The sequence below is a fragment of the Callithrix jacchus genome, chromosome 12 (genome assembly GCF_049354715.1).
Source record: "Callithrix jacchus isolate 240 chromosome 12, calJac240_pri, whole genome shotgun sequence".
Classification (NCBI taxonomy): Eukaryota; Metazoa; Chordata; class Mammalia; order Primates; family Cebidae; genus Callithrix; species Callithrix jacchus.
The window spans coordinates 108100809-108120171 of record NC_133513.1 but is presented as its reverse complement, the minus strand read 5'-3'; the positions used below and the strand labels follow the sequence as shown (position 1 = coordinate 108120171).

At 36.1% G+C, this 19363-nt stretch overlaps 1 protein-coding gene across 13 annotated transcripts in view; it reads right to left on the bottom strand.

Annotated features, from left to right (window-relative positions):
- ATRNL1 (attractin like 1) overlaps positions 1 to 19363 on the bottom strand; it is an 839028-nt gene that overhangs the window by 770370 nt on the left and 49295 nt on the right. For all 13 annotated transcript variants that reach the window (XR_013525132.1, XR_013525133.1, XR_013525131.1 and 10 more), the window contains exon 6: positions 7871 to 8045. Coding sequence is in view for 10 of the 13 variants with exons in the window: in XM_035269198.3 (XP_035125089.1) it covers positions 7871 to 8045 (175 nt within the window). In the remaining 3 variants the exon portion in view is untranslated. The remainder of the gene's footprint in view (positions 1 to 7870; positions 8046 to 19363) is intronic.

The window sequence follows — 19363 nt, the reverse complement described above, 5'->3', positions numbered from 1 at the left end:
CCATGCGAATTGCATGGGCCTGGTTGTTGCTCCTCAAAACACCTCAAGGAGTTCCTATCTCAAGTCTTTGATCTAGCTCTTTTCTGTGCCTACAAATTAACTGCAATCCCCTGATCTTCTTCAAGTTTTTGCTCAGTTCTCACCCTTCTTATGAAGCCCAAGTTGACTATTACATTGATAATGTAACTCCCTCTTCACTGGCACTCATGACTTACTTACCCCTACTATCTATCTATATCCCTCCATCCATCCACCCATCTATATCTCTCTCTATATATATTTTTTTTTATCTATAATTTACTTTGGTAATTATATTTTTTTTGTCATTCCCAGCCTTTCCTCACTAACTTTATGAAGACGGGGGTGTTTTTTATATCCAATGATATATCCCAAGCACCAAGCACATAGTGTTTTCAAAAATTTTCTATCCTCATGAATACATGTTAATTTTCATTAATGTTAATGCATATATATTACATTAATATATAGTAAAAGTCTCTAATTTAATAGACACTAACACAGAACTTTTATATTTACAGAACAATTTTGTCTTGAAATGTAACATTTACCCCCCAATTAAATTCCATTATACTTGAGCTCCTGTAAAGGACAGACTGTCTCCTCAAGCAGCTACCTGACCCCCGTATATCCAAAGAGTCACCTCACAAAGGACTGATCAGACTGACATTCAGCAGGCATCATTCTGGGACAAAGACAGCAGAAGAAGAAACTGGCAGCAACCCTTACTGTTCTGCAGCTGCTGCCGGTGATCCCCAGGCAAGCAATGCCTGGAGTGAACCTCAGCAGTCCTACAGCAGTGGGGCCAGACTCTTAGAAGGAAAACTAAGAAACATAAATAACTTCATCATCAACAAACTGGACGTCCACTCAGAGACCCAATCTGAATATCAGCAACTACACAGATGACGGGTGGATAAATCCACAAAGATGGAAAGAAACCAGCGCAAAAAGGAGGAAAACACCCAAAACCAGAACACCTCTCCTCCTACAAGGGATCACAACTTCTCACCAACAAGGGAACAAGGCTGGATGGAGAATGAGTGTGATGAAATGACAGAATTGGACTTTAGAAGGTGGGTATTGAGAAACTTCTGTGAGCTAAAAGAACATGTTCTAACCCAATGCAAAATAACTAAGAACCTTGAAAAAAGATTTGACGAAATGCTAACGAGAATGGACAACTTAGCAAATTGATGGGGCTGAAAAACACAGCATGAGAACTTTGTGAAGCATGTATAAGTTTCAACAGCCAAATTGACCAAGCAGAAGAAAAAATATCAGAAGCAGAAGATAAACTCGATGAAATAAAAAGAGAAGGCAAGATTAGAGAAAAAAGTATAAAAAGGAATGAACAAAGCATCCAAGAAATATGGGACTATGTGAAGAGACCTAATCTACGTTTGATAGGTGTACCTGAATGTGACGAAGAGAATGAATCCAAGCTGGAAAATACTCTTCAGGATATTATCCAGGAAAACTTCCCCAACCTAGCAAAGCAGGCCAATATTCAAGTCCAGGATATACAGAGAACACCACAAAGATATTCCTCAAGAAGAGCAACCCCAAGGCATATAATCTTCAGATTCACCAGGGTTGAAATGAAGGAGAAAATGCAAAGAGCAGCCAGAGAGAAAGGTCGGGTTACTCACAAAGGGAAGCTCATCAGACTCACAGCAGATCTCTCAGCAGAAACCCTACAAGCCAGAGGAGAGTGGGGGCCAATATTCAACATCCTTAAAGAAAAGAACTTTCAATCCAGAATTTCATATCCAGCCAAACTGAGCTTCAGAAGTGAAGTAAAAATAAAATCCTTTGCAAACAAGAAAGTTCTCAGAGATTTTGTCACCACCAGGCCTGCTTTACAACAGCTCCTGAAAGAGGCACTACACATAGAAAGGAACAACCAGTACCAGCCACTCCAAAAACATACCAAATGGTAAAGAGCATCAACAAAATGAAGAATCTGCATCAACTAACAAGCCAAACAGCCAGCTAGCATCAAAATGGCAGTATCAAATCCACACATAACAATATTAACCCTAAATATAAATGGACTAAATGCCCCAATCAAAAGACACAGACTGGCAAATTGGATAAAAAGCCAAAACCCATCGGTGTGCTGTATCTAGGAAACCCATCACATATGCAAGGATACACAAAGGCTCAAAATAAAGGGATGGAGGAAGACTTACCAAGCAAGTGGAGAGCAAAAAAAAAAAAGCAGGAGTTGCAATTCTCGTCTCTGATAAATTAGACTTTAAACCAACAAACATCAAAAGAGACAAAGAAGGAAATTACATAATGGTAAAAGGATCGATGCAACAAGAAGAGCTAACGACCCAAAATATATACGCACCCAATACAGGAGTGTAAATAAGTGCATAATTTATGTAAATTACTTGAGTGTAAATAACTTGCCCAGATACATAAGGCAAGTTCTTAATGACTTACAAAGAAACTTAGACTCCAACACAATAATAGTGGAAGACTTTAACACCCCATTGTCAATATTAGAAAAACCAGACAGAAAATTAACAAGGATATCCAGGACTTGAACTTAGACCTGGAAAAAGCAAACCTAACAGACATTTACAAAACTCTCCATGCCAAATCCACAGATTATACATTCTTCTCAGCACCACATCACACCTACTCTAAAACTGACCACATAATTGGAAGTAAATCACTCCTCAGCAAATGCAAAAGAATGAAAATCATAACAGTCTCTCAGACCACAGTGCAATCAAGTTAGAACTCAGAATTCAGAAACTAACTCAGAATCGCACAGCTTCATGGAAACCGAACTGGCTCTTGAATGCTGACTGGATACACAATGAAGTGAAGAAAGTAATAAAGAGGTTCTTCAAAACTAACAAGAACGCAGACACAACATACCAGAATCTCTGGGACACATTTAAAGCATTCTCTAGAAAAAAATATATAGCAATAAGTGCCCACATGAGAAGAGTGAGAGATCCAAAATTGACATCCTATCATCAAAATTGAAAGAGCTAGAGGAGCAAGATCAAAAAAACTCAAAACCTAGCAGAAGACAAGGAATCTCTAAGATCAGAGCAGAACTGAAGGAAATAGAGACACAAAAAAAACCCTTCAAAAAATCAATAAATCCAGGAGCTGGTTTTTTGAAAAGATCAACAAAATAGACAGACAACTAGCCAGATTAATAAAAAAGAAAAGAGAGAATAACCAAATAGATGCAATAAAAAAAGATAAAGGGGACATCCCCACAGATTCCACAGAAATTCAAAACATCATCAGAGATTATCACAAACAACTCTATGCACATAAACCAGTAAACCTGGAAGAAATGGATAACTTCCTGGACACTTACATCCTCCCAAGCCTAAATCAGGAAGAAGTCGAAACCATGAATAGACCAATAACAAGATCTGAAGTTGAGGCAGCAATTAAGAGCCTACCACACACAAAAAAAGCCCAGGTCCAGATGGGTTCACAGATGAATTCTACCAGACACACAAAGAGGAGCTGGTACAATTCCTTCTGAAACTATTCTAAACAATCCAAAAAGAGGGGATCCTTCCCAAAACATTTTATGAGACCGACATCATCCTGATACCAAAACCCGGCAGAGACTCAACAAGAAAAGAAAACTTCAGGCCAATATCCGTGATGAACATAGACACAAAAATTTTCAATAAAATATTGGCAAGCCGATTGCAACAGCACATCAAAAAGCTTATCCACCATGATCAAGTAGGATTCATCCCGGGGATGCAAGTCTGGTTCAACACATGCAAGTCTATAAACATAATTCACCACATAAACAGAACCAAAGACAAAAACCACATGATTATCTCAATTGATGCAGAGAAGGCCTTTGACAAAATTCAACAGCCTTTACGCTAAAAACCCTCAATAAACTTAGTATTGATGGAACATATCTCAAAATAATAAAAGCTATTTATGACAAACCAACAGCCAATATCATACTGAATGGGCAAAAACTGGAAGCATTCCCTTTGAAATCTGGCACTAGAGAAGGACACCCTCTCTCACCACTCCTATTCAATATAGTACTGGAAGTTCTAGCCAGAGCAATCAGGCAAGAAAAAGAAATAAAGGGTATTCAAATAGGAAAGGAGGAAGCCAAATTGTCTCTATTTGCAGACGACATGATTGTATATCTAGAAGACCCCATCATCTCAGCCCAAAATCTCCTGAAACTGGTAAGCAACTTCAGCAAAGTCTCAGGATACAAAATCAATGTGCAAAAATCACAAGCATTGCTATACACCAATAACAGACTTAAAGAGAGCCAAATCAAGAATGAACTGCCATTCACAATTGCTACAGAGAGAATAAAATACCTAGAAATACAACTAACAAGGAACGTAAAGGAGTTCTCCTCTTCAAGGAGAACTACAAACCACTGCTCAACAAAATAAGAGAGGACACAAACAGATAGAGAAACATTCCATGTTCATGGTTAGGAAGAATCACTATCGTGAAAATGGCATTACTGCCCAAAGTAATTTACAGATTCAACACAATCCCCATCAAGCTACCAATGACCTTCTTTACAGTACTGGAAAAAAACACCTTAAACCTCATATGGAACCAAAAGAGAGCTCAAATAGCCAAGTCAATTCTAAGCAAAAAGAACAAAGCAGGAGGCAGCACACTACCGGACTTCAAACTATACTACAAGACTACAGTAATCAAAACAGCATAATACTGGTACCAAAACAGAGATATAGACCAATGGAACAGAACAGAGGCCTCAGAGGCAACACAACATATCTACAACCATCCGATCTTTGACAAACCTGACAAAAACAAGCAATGGGGAAAGGAGTCCCTGTTTAATAAATGGTGTTGGGAAAACTGGCTAGCTATGTGCAGAAAGCAGAAACTGGACCCCTTCCTGACACCTTACACTATAATTAACTCCAGATGGATTAAAGACTTAAACATAAGACCTAACACCATAAAAACCCTAGAAGAAAATCTAGGCAAAACCATTCAGGACATAGGAATAGGCAAGGACTTCATGACCAAAACATCAAAAGCACTGGCAACAAAAGCCAGAATAGACAAATGGACCCTAATCAAACTCCACAGCTTCTGCACAGCAAAAGAAAAAAGTCATTAGAGTGAATTGGCAACCAACAGAATGGGAAAAAATTTGTGCAGTTTACCCATCTGACAAAGGGCTGACATCCAGAACTTACAAAGAACTAAAACAGATTTACAAGAAAAAAAACAAACAAGCCCATACAAAAGTGGGTGAAGAATATGAACAGACACTTTACAAAAGAAGACATACATACATGAGGCCAACAAATATATGAAAAAATGCTCATCATCACTGGTCATTAGAGAGATGCAAATCAAAACTACATTGAGATACCATCTCATGCCAGTTAGAACGGCGATCATTTAAAAATCTGGAGACACCAGATGCTGGAGAGGATGTGGAGAAATAGGAACACTTTTACACTGCGGGTGGGAGTGTAAATTAGTTCAACCATTGTGGAAGACAGTGTGGTGATTCCTCAAGGACCTAGAAATAGAAATTCCATTTGACCCAGCAATCCCATTACTGGGTATATATCCAAAGGATTATAAATCGTTCTACTATAAGGACACATGCACACAAATGTTCATTGCAGCACAGTTTACAATAGCAAAGACCTGGAAACAACCCAAATGCCCATCGATGATAGACTGAACCGGGAAAATGTGGCACATATACACCATGGAATATTATGCAGCCATCAAAAACGATGAGTTCGTGTCCTTTGTGGGGACATGGATGAAGCTGGAGAACATCATTCTCAGCAAACTGACCCAAGAACAGAAAATGAAATACTGCATGTTCTCACTTATAGGCAGGTGATGTACAATGAGAACACATGGACACAGGGAGGGGAGTACTACACACAGGGGTTGGTTGGGGAAAATAGGGGAGGGACAGCAGGGCGTGGGGAGTTGGGGAGAGATAGTATGGGGAGAAATGCCAGATATGAGTGAAGGGGAGGAAGGCAGCAAATCACACTGCCACGTGTGCACCTATGCAACTATCTTGCATGTTCTTCACATGTACCCCAAAACCTAAAATGTAATAAATAAAAAATAAATAAATTCCACTAAAGAAGATGATTAAATCAAGTTATGACTGATCCTATCTCTTCTTAAAGCTGTTTAAATATCCTTAACTACAACTGAACTACATTCATAATGATGAAAAATATTCTAAACCTGTGAAACAGCAACACAATTATTCTACTCTGACACCTCATTTGTTTATATAAACAAATCTATATAAACACTGTAACCGAAATACCCAGATTTCAGACCAAAAAAAAAGTTAGTTTAAATAGTTCATCTGGTTCCAATGGAAATATACAAATTTAAAAGAATATCAAATAATATTCATAATTTATTTTTCAATATGCTACTCAACTTGCAAAGAACACAAACTTAAAATTAACAAACTTCTTTGATGACAGTTTTGCTCTTTGTCTTCAGAAACCCAACTTTGGAAATATCACAATTTAATTCAAAGTTCAGCCCTACTTTCATAGACTTTTCATTTTCTTTAAACATAGTTACTTTCCTTTTAATTTTCACATTTCAATATCATTATTTCTTCAGATTTTTTTTCACATCTTAACAATTCATTTTAATCCAACCAACTCTCTTTCAAATCATCCTACTATATTTTATTCCTCATATATTACAGACTTCTAATTTGACACTTAAATACTTATCTAAAACTCTCCCTCCTTCTCTCCAGAATTTATTCAGTTTTCTAATATAATTCCAGTCACATTCAATCGTAATTTCAAAGCAATCTCCTCTTAGAGAATTTATGAAATCCTCATAATTATGAAGGCTAATATATTCGGTGGTTAGGGTTGGCAGATAAAATACAAGATACCCAGTTAAATTTGAATTCAGATAAACAACAAGCAATTTTCTGTAAAGGCATGACCCATGCAAAATTTGTTAAAAAAAAAAACACAAAAATATATTTGCAGGAAAGGGTCTTCTTAAACTAAAAAATGTATGTGTTTTTTATTTGAAATTGAAGTTTAACCGGGTATACTGTATATCTGCTAAATCTAGCAATTCTATTGGGTACACACCATTATGGTATACTGTCCAGGGTAAGTTCTGATTGTTTGACGCCCAAACAGTACCAGTTATTACATAATATGATCACCACCCCTGGAAACAACATTGAAAATCAAATGATTCTTCTAGCTATTTCCTTTTTTATTCTGTTAATAAACAGTTCATAAAATACAATCATCAGCTGAAAAAGAAATCAGATAAAGCTGCCATTCATATGATTCCCCTTATCCAACCACACAGAGAACAATCTCTACTGAGCCAACAGGAAATCAGTCATCTCTCTCATAATGCTAGCACTGTTATCCCAATGAAACCTTGTGAAGTACATACGAAGTAAAATTCAGGTAAAATAAAATTTACAGAACAAATTGAAAGGATTTTGCATATGTGAGTATACTTCAGTTAAAAAAAAATAAAAGATGGCATGATTCACTATATCCATTATAGGCAAGGCCTGCCTGTATTTGAAGTTAATATTTTCTTACTTAGAATTTATTAAAAACACTCTAGAGAGGTAATAAAATTTCTACACAAAACAAACTTATATGTACAATGACAAATCTTTAGCTATGGACATAATGAGTTCATATTTCACAAATCAGTCTCATTAGCAAATAGATACTATCACAAAAATAACCAATTTTACATTCAGACCATAATTTTAAAAAGACACCTTGGATAAAAATTCAGCTTAAAAAACAGCAAGAATCTGAAAATAAATACTTACTTTAGGACCATTTGAAAAGAACTGTAGTTAAAAGTATATCCACCAATCACCCACATAAACTTCCCATGTAAAACTGCTTTATGTGAAGCCCGACCTACAGAAGGACTGAAGGGTTTAACATTTGGCAGAATCCAATAAGACTCAGTAGAGGGAACATTCAAAGAACAATCAGGACCTATTAAAAAAAAAAATCAAACAACACACTAGATTAAACAAAGCCCTCAGATTATATAAATACAATATACAGATTAAGAGATTTTTAAGAATTTAATGTTTATCATATTCACGAATGTAACATATATATAAAATAATTATCTGAAATAAAATTTACAAGACTACTACTAACAGCAAATGTAATGCCTACAGGCGAAAAAAGTAATTTACTCACAAGCTGACTTTGATGTTCAAATTCTTTAATTTTAAAGATTTTAATAATATGAAACATCAGATTTACTTTGTATGCTACAAGAGTATTAAAATAGAAAACAATGCACTCAAATCTCAGTTCCATCACTTACTAGCAATGTGACCTTAGGCAAGTATGTTTACCTCTTTCATCATCAAGCCTCCATCTACAGAAATGAAAATAACAATCTACCCCCAAGGGTTATAATAAATATTTCTTTTTTATAAATAGTGGAAGTAAAAGCATTTAAAAATTAAAGTTTAAAAATTATAAACTATTAAATATGAAAACAAAAATTACATTTTTCTTAGCATTATTAAGAACAACCAAAGTCCGCTTCAACAGAATCCTCAAAAAGAAAAAATTATTATGCATCATAAAATAAAAATTATTAAATTAGTGCAGAACAATTTCAAATACTATAAAGTTGAAAACACAGCCTTTTCCTATCCATATTCATGGTGTTACTCATAAGTCTTGGTTTACTCATCAGTGTTTCTCAAACATAATAGAAGGAATCTTCCTAAAGGGAATATATTTTCATCAAACTTTAGGGTTCACAAATTATTTTAATTTTGATTAAACTAAAAAATTATCAAATACTAGACATAAACTCCTTATATTTTAATTTCTTTTATAAGCATAAAACCAACATCGATTTATAAATTACATATAAACAAATTTACAAAAGTAATATTTACTGAATGTGATAAATGGTATTGTTTTGCTTAAATAATTGTTCCCAAGTTAAAAATAATACTAATTCTCACAATGCCTTTTTTACATAATTTTAGTATACTTACATTATTTTAACAACATAACTCTCCCACCAATTTTCTTCCCCCCACTTTTTACAAATATTTAAATATTTGTAAATATTATATGCCATAGACTATGGCATATAATCATTTACCCTTCATTTGTTACAAAAGTATTAGTACACTTCGGTTGTATTGTTTTTAACCTACAATAATTAAAGGGATACTGTTTAGTCCCAACTTTAAATTGTCAACACAAATGTTGGCATTTCAATACAGTGGCATTTCTCAATTATGAGATCAGGCAGTTAATCTTCAATTTGCTTATATCAAAAAGTTTTAGATTATCATACAATAACAAATTTTAAAACTCCCAAGCAGAGTCTGATTTAAGAAATATTGGCCCATACAGTTTTCATTTCTTCATTTTTTCACTCACTTAGGTATTAATTCATTCATTTTTTTCAATGCTTACATTGTATGGGTCTGTATTTTTCAGATACAAACTAGGAAGTATCACAGATTATCTCTTTGATAATGAGAATATTTTAAATCAACTATAAAAAACTATTATTTCTGAGTGAGAAAATACTGTGAACTATTCCTTAGTAATCAGAGACATTAAAGGAACTTCTTTTGTAATCTCTTTTTATCTACAGTAACTTAGAAATCATTTAATAGTTTTATTAAAACACAGCCATGCTCATTCAGTTAAGTATTGTCTATAGCTGCTTTAGCAGAGTTGAATGGCTGCAACAGAGCCATGTAACGTGCAAAGTCAAAAATATTTAGTACTTGGCCTTTTACAGAAAAGTTTGCCAACCTCTAATTTAACTGAAGACACATGAAATCACATACAAATTATATATAATGCATCTATATAATATCAAATTATATATAATAGATAAATTTTCTATTTTCATAAAAGGGAAATATAGATTTATTTTAACATGTAAGTCAGTTATACCAAAGCAAATAGAGTAAAATATTAATAGGTGAATCTTGGAAAATGGCATTCAGATAGTCTTTGTACTATTCTTATTCTTGTATAATAACTTTTCTAAAACTTTAAAATTATTTCTAAATAAAACATTAAAAACAGACCACTCAAAGGCACAGAGCTGAAAGCTATCAAGTAACATATGGGTATTACATGGAAAAGAGTTTGATAGAGAACAATGGCATGAAAAGAGCTTGAAAACTGGGTGTATTTTTAAATCCCTAATATATTTATCAAATCTGTATTAAAGCAAAATACTCCAGAGCAAGTAGGAGTTTCCACTAGGCGGAAAAATGGCCCCGAGAAGTATCCAGGTCTTAATCACCTGAAGCTTTGGATTTTACCTTATGGTAAAAGGAACTTTACAGATGTGTTAAAGACTTTGAAATTTTGGAGAGATTATCGTGGATTACCTAAATTAGCTCTAAATATAATTACAGTGTCCTTATAAGAGAGGTAGATTTGACTGCAGTAGAAACCAATGTGACCATCAAAGCAAGATGGCACCTCCTGGATTTGAAGACCAAAGAAGAGGCCAGGAGGCAAAGAATGCAGGGAACACAGTTCCAGGAGCTGGAACTGTTGCACAGGCAATAAAAATAAAAATAGGCAAATGAGACTATATCCAACCGCAAAGCTTCTGCACAACAAAGGAAACAATCCACAAAGTGAACAACCAACTTGAGGGATGGGATAAAATATTTAAAAACTATGTTACTGACAGGGACCTAAATTCTAGGACATACAAAGAACTCAAACAACTGAACAGTAAACAAATAAGCCTATTTAAAAGTGGGCAATGGTTATGAAGTAATTTCTCAAAAGAAGAGTTACAAATGGCCAACAGGTACATGAAAAATAGTTTAACATCATCAATCATCAGGGAATTTGCAAATCAAAACCACAACGAGATATCATCTTAGTTAGAATGATTATTATTAAAAATACTAAAAATAACAGATGCTGGCAAGGATTCAGAGAAAGGGGAACTCTTAATACAGTGTTGGTGGGGATGTAAATTAGTACAGCCACTATGGTAAACAGTATGGAAATTTCTCAAAACACTTAAAATAGAACTATCATATGATCCACTACTGGGTATTTATCCAAAGAAGACAAAATCACTATAACAGAGAGACACCTGCACTAGCATATTTATCGCAGCACTATTCACAGTAGCAAAGATATGGAATCAACCTAAGTGTCCATCAACAGACAAAGGGATGATGAAAATATAGTGTATATACATAATGGAACGCTATCCAGCTACAAAAAAAAAGAATGAAATCATGTCATTTGTAGCAACATGGATGGAATTGGAGGTCATTATATTAAGTGTAATAAGCCAGCCACAAAAAGACAAATATAGTAAGTTCTCACTCACATGTGGGAGTTAAAAGAGTTGATCTCATGGAGGTATAGAATGGAAAGATAGACACCAGAAGTTGGAAAGGATGTGTGTGTGGGTAGGTGGGGAGGTTAGATATTGGCTAACGGATTCAAACATATAGTCAGAAGACATAAATTATAATATTCAATTGCAGTGTAGGGTAACTATAGTTGGCAACAATGTATTGTATGTTTCAAGTAGCTAGAAAAGAGCACCTGAAATGCTCCCAACACAGAAATGACAAATACTCAAAGTAAAGAATACCCCAAATACCCTGACTTCATCATTAAACATTCTACGCAGATAATACTCACATATACCATAAAATATGTAAAATATTATTTATCAATAAAAGTAAGTAAACTATTATGCATCAATTAAAAATAAATAAGTAAAAGGTATATCTAAGCAAAAAATACTCTTACTCCAGGATTTTAGACTTTTTGATGCAGCTTTGGCTCATACCCTTAATTTATATTTAATCTATACTATCATGAAAAAACATTTATTTTACTGTTAAAGTGGTACATGTTTAAAGAGGCAAACTGCATTATTTTCTTTTTGCAGTTTTCAATTGAACACATTAAATAAATATTGCTAACTTTGAACTATATCAAATGCAGATTGTTTAGCTGCATTTCTATGACTGTAGATACAATTTTGAGTATTTTAAAGAAGTCCAATAACCAGAAAAAAATATGTACTCTAATAGTATTTCTAAGGTATTTCAGTTAGTTATCTTACATATGACAACTATGTCATATGTAAGGTGGGCTGAGGTGGGCAGAACATGAGGTCATGAGTCACAGAAATTAATTTGGCTAGCTTAAGGAAAAATGGGAATGTATTGAATAAATATGAAGAAATTCAGAGAGTTTTTCAAAGAGAGAAAAATGAAGCTTAGAATAGACAGGTACCTGGATTTTTCATCCCAGCAAGACCATACTACATGAGTAAAAAGCAATTTCCCAAAAGAAACTGGATTGTTAATAAGAAGGAGAAAATACGCTAGGAAGAAAGATTTTTAAGAGCAAGAGTGGTATACATAGCTTATTGTAATCATTCCAGAAACAGTCTTATGATTTAGTGTGTACTGAATCTGAAGTTCTCCAATAAAAGTCAAAACAAGATTTCACTGCAGGAGTTCTATCTTCTAACATTATTAGAAAAATGTAATTTTGTTACAGTATCCAAAGTATCCTACAAATGTTCTAGACCCATAAAACCAATCTCCAAAGGCCAGGTATTAACTTTTGTATATTTTAAATAACCACAGCTATTCTGCCAATATGTTAATTTCATAAAACAATGAACTGTTTGAGTGGTGAACATTATACTAGATCTGTTCCAAGAATACTTGGTTCTCACGGTTTAGGTCAATGATGCTGTTGTAGCAGAGAAACAAATTGCCCTCTTGTTTAAAAGATCAATGGCTTCCAATTTACTGTTTTTGGACTGTGGAAGGCTTAAAACAAAGTTGTACATGGAATCTCAATATGTAAAAGATTGCAAAGTGATGACACTATGGTTGAGGCAGAAAAGAGTCACTTATCTTCCATTCTAGGCCGACCCATCTCTTTAAATAACCCTGCAGCACACATTTTGAAAACTGTTGGTATTATCAAAATATTATGCTTAGAAAAGATTAACTTCAAAAATGTCTACTTATTAAAAAGGAAACTGCTACTATAATGTCATCCCGTCAAGTATATACAGCAAGACACTTAGTATTTCAATTCACTTTGATCAAGTTATCATCCCAAGACTCAGACAAGGGCAAATAATCTCTTTGAACAAATAATGAAATTTATAACCAGAGAGTTAATTGACTTTTCCAAGATAACGTTAATTGTGAATAGAAAAGAGCCCCTCCATAAACTTAAGAAATATTCATTCTAAGAATTCTCATGGGCCAGGCATGGTGGCTCACACCTGTAATCCCAGCACTTTGGGGAGGCTGAGGTGGGCGGAACATGAGGTCAGGAGTTTGAGACCAGCCTGACCAACAGAGTGAAACCCCATCTCTACTAAAAATACAAAATATTATATGGGCATGGTGGCAGGTACCTGTAATCCCAGGTACTTGGGAGGTTGAGGCAGGAGAATCACTAGAACCTGAGAGGCAAGGGTTGCAGTGAGCCAAGATGGCACCACTGCACTCTAGTTCGGGTGATAGTGGGAGACTCCATCTCAAAAAAAAAAAAAAAAAAAAAGAGAATTCTCATATTATGATCTGAATGTTTGTGTTCTTTCACAATGTTTATGTTGAAACCCTAACTCCCAATGTGATGGTATTAGCAGGTGGTGCTTTGGGCAGGTAATTTAGATAAGGTTATGGGGGTAGGGTCCTCATGGTAAGATGAATGCCTTATGAAGAGAGACCAGAAAACTTGCTCACTCTCTCCAGCTCTCACGTGTTCACTCTCTCTCTTGCTCGCTCTCTCCTGCTCTCTTGCTCTCTCTTGCTCTCTCCCCCCTCCCCTTTTCTCTGCCCTGTAAGAATAGAACAAAAAAGCAGTCATCTTGTTCTATCTTTACCTGGCAGAGAGAGAGGGCCCTCACCATGGCAGCACCCTGATCTTGGACTTCTGGTCTCCAGAACTGTGAGAAATAAATGCCTATTGTTTAAGCAACCCATTCTGTGGTATTTTGTTATAGTAGCCTGAGCTGACTAAGACATGCTTTGAAGAAAACAATAAACCATGTTAAGGGTATTGACAAGGCAATACATACTATTAAAAAAAAAATCCCAAGAAAGATTTAAGACCTTGGTTCCGGTCAGATGAAAATGACGAATGTAGAATTGGCTATACTGAAAGCAGGATCTGTTTATTTTATATCGTCCTACACAGTAAGAGACAACAAAATCTTATAAAGTCAGAGGCAACAAAATAAGTGGTTATAAATAGTTCAACATAAGGCAAGCTTATCTAAAGAAGGAATTTATATGCCTACCACAGAATACTCTGAATTTCGTTGTGACCCACAGGTTCAGTCTTTGGGTCTAGTCTCTCTCTCTATGCTAACTTCCCTGGTAATCACATCAAATTTCATCAATGGTTTCCAATTTAATACTTAAGCCAACCACCTCCAAATTTATATCTACAGTACAGATCTCTCTCATCAATTTCCAGACCCATATATCCAACTGCCTCCTGACTATCTCCTTTTGATGCTTCAAAGACATCTCTAACTTGACATACCATAACCAAATATTCTTCCTAAAATCTTCCTCATATCAGTTGATGACAATTCTTTCCATTTACTCAAGCCAAAAATCTTAGTCATCTTTGTCTCTTCTTTCCCTCACCCCCCACATCTAGACCACCAGCAAATCCTATTAATCTTGCATTAAAATCGCATTCAGTATTCAAGAAATTGTCACCACTTCTGCAGCTACCAACCTGTCTAGGCTACCATCATCATCTCTCACCTAGATTATAGCAGTAGCCTCTGAACTGGATCACTGCTACTACAGTCTATTCTCAGGTAAAAACCAATAGGAGCTTTATAAAACTAGGCCATATAATGTTAATCTTCTGCTCAAAATCCTTCAATGGCTTCCTCATTTCACTTAGGGTAACAGTCAAAATCCTTATAATGGTCTACAAGGCTAAGAATATTTAGCTGATATAGCTCCGTCCTTCATGTATCTCTATCACCCCCAACAACCCCTTAACTCCACATTCCCAACGATCTCCCTTGTTGTGTAACTTCTCTGAGTTCGTATCTGACTAATCTCTCCCTCAGTAATTCAATTCCAGCCACAACGGCCTTTTTACTGGCCCTCATGCACACCAAGCTTGCTTCTGCCTTACGGTCTTTGAACTGACTGTTCTCTCTGCCTAGAATGTTCTTCTCCTAGATATCTATATGGTTGAACTCTCTCCCTTACTTAAAGTCCTTTCTCATATGTAATCTACTCAATAAAACCTTAGAATATCATATTTTAAATGTAACCCACAGATCTTTCTATTCCATCTTCCTCTGTTTTACTTTATTTTTCTACCTTCTAACATACTATATAATTTATATTTATTACTTAGGGTCTGCCTCTCCTAGCTTGAATATAAGTTCCATGAGGATCTTTGTCTTCTTTGTTCCATGATGTATCCCAAGGACCTAGCAGTGCCTACCACTTAACAGAAGCTCAAAAAAAAAAGTTACATTAATAAATGAAAAAATAAATAAATTCAAGAAAAAAGTGAAAAATGGCTGTCATATATAAATTTCAATGCTACTTTTCATTTTAAATAGATAACTTTCTTAGTAGGTTAGAAGTAAAAATTTTATTGGCTCTTATGAAAAGTCAGATCTGCTGTTTTTGCTAAGTGGGAAGAATTTAATGGAAATAAATGCCTTACCTGTCACTTCTCCTTCCTCAAAGTTAAAACAGAGAGGAAATAGATTGATCATGTTCATTAATTGTAAGCTACTTTGTGAATTTCTTCAAGGCAATCTATATTCTCATTTGTACTTACATAATATCCTAAAATAACTAAATATGTCCCTATATGTTATATTACTAACCCAGATGAAATACTTCAGATAAAATATTCATGAGTTTGAGTTGAAAGGTTTTACATTTTTCTAAGTCAAATAAAACTGCCAGAGTTTAAGTGCATTTCTGCTAGTCAATACTGCCACCCAATGGCAAATGTTAAAATCTTTGGAACTGGGTAACAAACAGGCAGAGGTTGGAACAATTTGGAGGGCGAAGAAGACAGAAAAATGTGGGAAAGTGTGGAACTACCTAGAGACTTGTTGATTGACTTTGACAAAAATGCTGATAATGATATGGACAATGAAATCCAGGCTGAGATGGTCTCAGATTGAGATGAAGAAGAATCTGTTGGGAAATGGAGCAAAGGTGACTCTTGTTATGTTTTAGCAAAGAAACTGGTGGCATTTCCCCCACCCTAGAGATTTGTGGAACTTTGAACTTGAGAGAGATGATTTAGGTTATCTGGTGGAAGAAATTTCTAAGCAGCAAAGCATTCAAGATGTGACTTGGCTGCTGTTAAAGGCATTTGGTTTTAAAAGGGAAACACAACATAAAAGTTTGGAAAATTTGCAGCATGACAATGCAATAGAAAAGAAAATCCCATTTTCTGAGAAGAAAGCTGGTTGCAGAAATTTGCATAAGTAATGAGAAGCCCAGTGTTAATCACGAAGACAATGGGGAAAATGTTTCCAGGGCATGCCAGAGGTCTTCACAGCAGCCCCACCCATCACAGGCCCAGAGGCCTACAAGAAGAAGATGGCTTCCTGGGTCAAGTCCAGGGCCCCCCTGCTCTGTGCAGCCTAGAGACTTGGTACCCTGTGTTCCAGCCATTCCAGTGAAGGCTAAAAAGGGAAAAGGTACAGCTCTGGCTGTTGCTTCAGAGGGTGGAAGCCCCAGGACTTGGCAGCTTCCACATTATGTTGAGCCTGCAGGTGCACAGAAGTCAAGAATTGAGGTTTGGGAACATCTGCCTAGATTTCAGAGGATGTTTGGAAATGCCTGGATGCCCGGGCAGAAGTCTGCTGCAGGGGAAGGGCCCCCATGGAGAACCTCTGCTAGGACAATGCGGAAGAGCTGGAGATCCAGAGAGTCCTTACTAGGGCACTACCTAGTGGAGCTGTGAGAAGAGGGTGACGGGTCCTTCAGACCCCAGAATTGTTGATCAACCAACAGCTTGCACCGTTTGCCTAGAAAAGCCAAAGACACTCAATGCCAGCCCATGAAAGCAGCTGGGAAAGGGGCTAAACCCTGCAAAGCCACAGGAGTGGAGCTGCCCAAGACCAAGGGAACCCACCTCTTGCATCAGCATGACCCAGATGTGAGAGCTGGAGTCAAAGGATATCATTTTGGAGCTTTAAGATTTGACTGCCCTGCTGATTTCAGACTTGCATGGTGCCTGAAGCCCCTTTGCTTTGGCCAGTTTCTCCCATTTGGAATGGCTGTATTTACCTAATGGCTGTTCCATTGTTATCTAGGAAGTAACTAACGTGCTTTTGATTTTACTCATAGGCGGAAGGGACTTGCCTTGTCTCAGATGAAACTTGAGACTTTAGAGTTAATGCTGAAATGAGTTACAACTTTGGGGGACTTGGAAAGGCATAATTGGTTTTGAAATGTGAGGACATGAGATTTGGGAGGGGCCAGGGATGGAATGATATAATTTGGCTGTGTCCCCACCCAAATCTCATCTTGAATTCCCATGTGTTGTGGGAGGGACCCAGTAGGAGGTAACTGAATCACAAGGGCAGGTCTTTCCCATGCTGTTCTCATGATAGCAAACAAATCTTACAAGATCTGATGGTTTTTAAAAGGGGAGTTTCCCTGTACAACCTCTCTTCTCTTGTCTGCTGCCATATGAGACATGCCTTCCACCTTCTGCCATGATTGTGAGACCTCCCCAGTCATGTGGAACTGTAAGTCCATTAAACCTCTTTCTTTTGTAAATTGCCCAGTCTCAGATATGTCTTAATCAACAGCATGAAAATGGACTAATACAGTATCATAGCTATAACAGCTGCAAGGGAGCATGAGAAATGTGATATGTAACTAGAAGACCATGTGCTGAGCGAAATGAGAATTCTATTACTAAAATGAATGGAGGAATGAATGCTGGGAGATAGTGGTCTCTATCTCTGCATACTTTCCAATAACTGACTTTTCTGCTCAAGTAAGCCAGGATTGTTTCTGTTGCTTTCAACCAAAGACCTCCCATCATTCAGATTTTTTAAAGTTATATAAAATAGAGAAACACGCAGCTACTCTGACTAAGGGAGTTGGTGGGAAGAACATCATACCTTGGAATCTACTTTGAAAATTACTGTTCTGTATTCTTTACACAAGAATATGAACTCTATTTGTTATATCTTGCTTGTGATGTCTTTTTAAAATTGCTCTTCTATCCCAATGTTCAAAAGCCATTTTAAGAGATCAGTGCTTTTCAAAGTTGCCTTTTTCCCTCAGGTGACTTACTAAAATTTAAACAAATTTTACAGAAGCAACCAAGATGTCCTTCAGTAAGTGAATGGATAAACAAACTGGTTTATCCATTGGAATATAATGGAATATTATTTGGTGCTGAAAAGGAATTAGCTATCAAGCCATAAAAAAACACTGAGGAAACTTAAATGTATATCGTCAAGTCAAAAAAGCCAGTCATAAAAAGCTACATACTGTTTGATTACAACTATATGATATTTGGGAAAAGGCAAACCTATGAAGACAATGAAAAGATCAGTTGTTGGCAGGCCTACAGGGAGGAAAGAATGAATAGGCAGAGCATAGGGGATTTTTAGGTTAAAAAAACCTATTCCGTTGATACTATAATGGGAGATACATGTCATGATATAGTTGTCCAAATCCACAGAATGTCCAACACTGACAGTGAACCCTAATGTAAACTATGACTTTGGTTGATAATGATGTTTGAATGTGAGCTCAACTGTAACAAATCTCCAACTCTGGTAGAAGATACTGATAATGAGAGAAGCTGTGTATGTTTTGGGGCAGGAGGTAAATGGGAATTCTCTGTACCTTCTGCTCCATTTTCCTGTGAACGTAAAACTACTCTTAAAAATGAAGTCTATGTTTTTTATTTTACTGTCATAGAAGCAGATGAGTCTACACAGGTCCCTATACTTTTCGTCATATATTTAAGGTGTATATATCATTGTCTTTGACAACTATACATTGTGACAAAATTAAATATTATACAACAACTTGTGTACCCTTGAGTAGTCCCAGCTACTCAAACGGCCAAGGCAGGAGGATTACTGGAGCCCAGGAATTTGAGACCAGCCTGAGCAACAAACATACAAAAACTTCATCTCTACAAAAAAAAAAAAAATTCAATTAGCTGGGCATGGTGGTATGCAACTTGTGGTGCCAGCTACCCAGTAGGCTCAGGTGGGAGGATCATTTAAGCATGGAAGGTCAAAG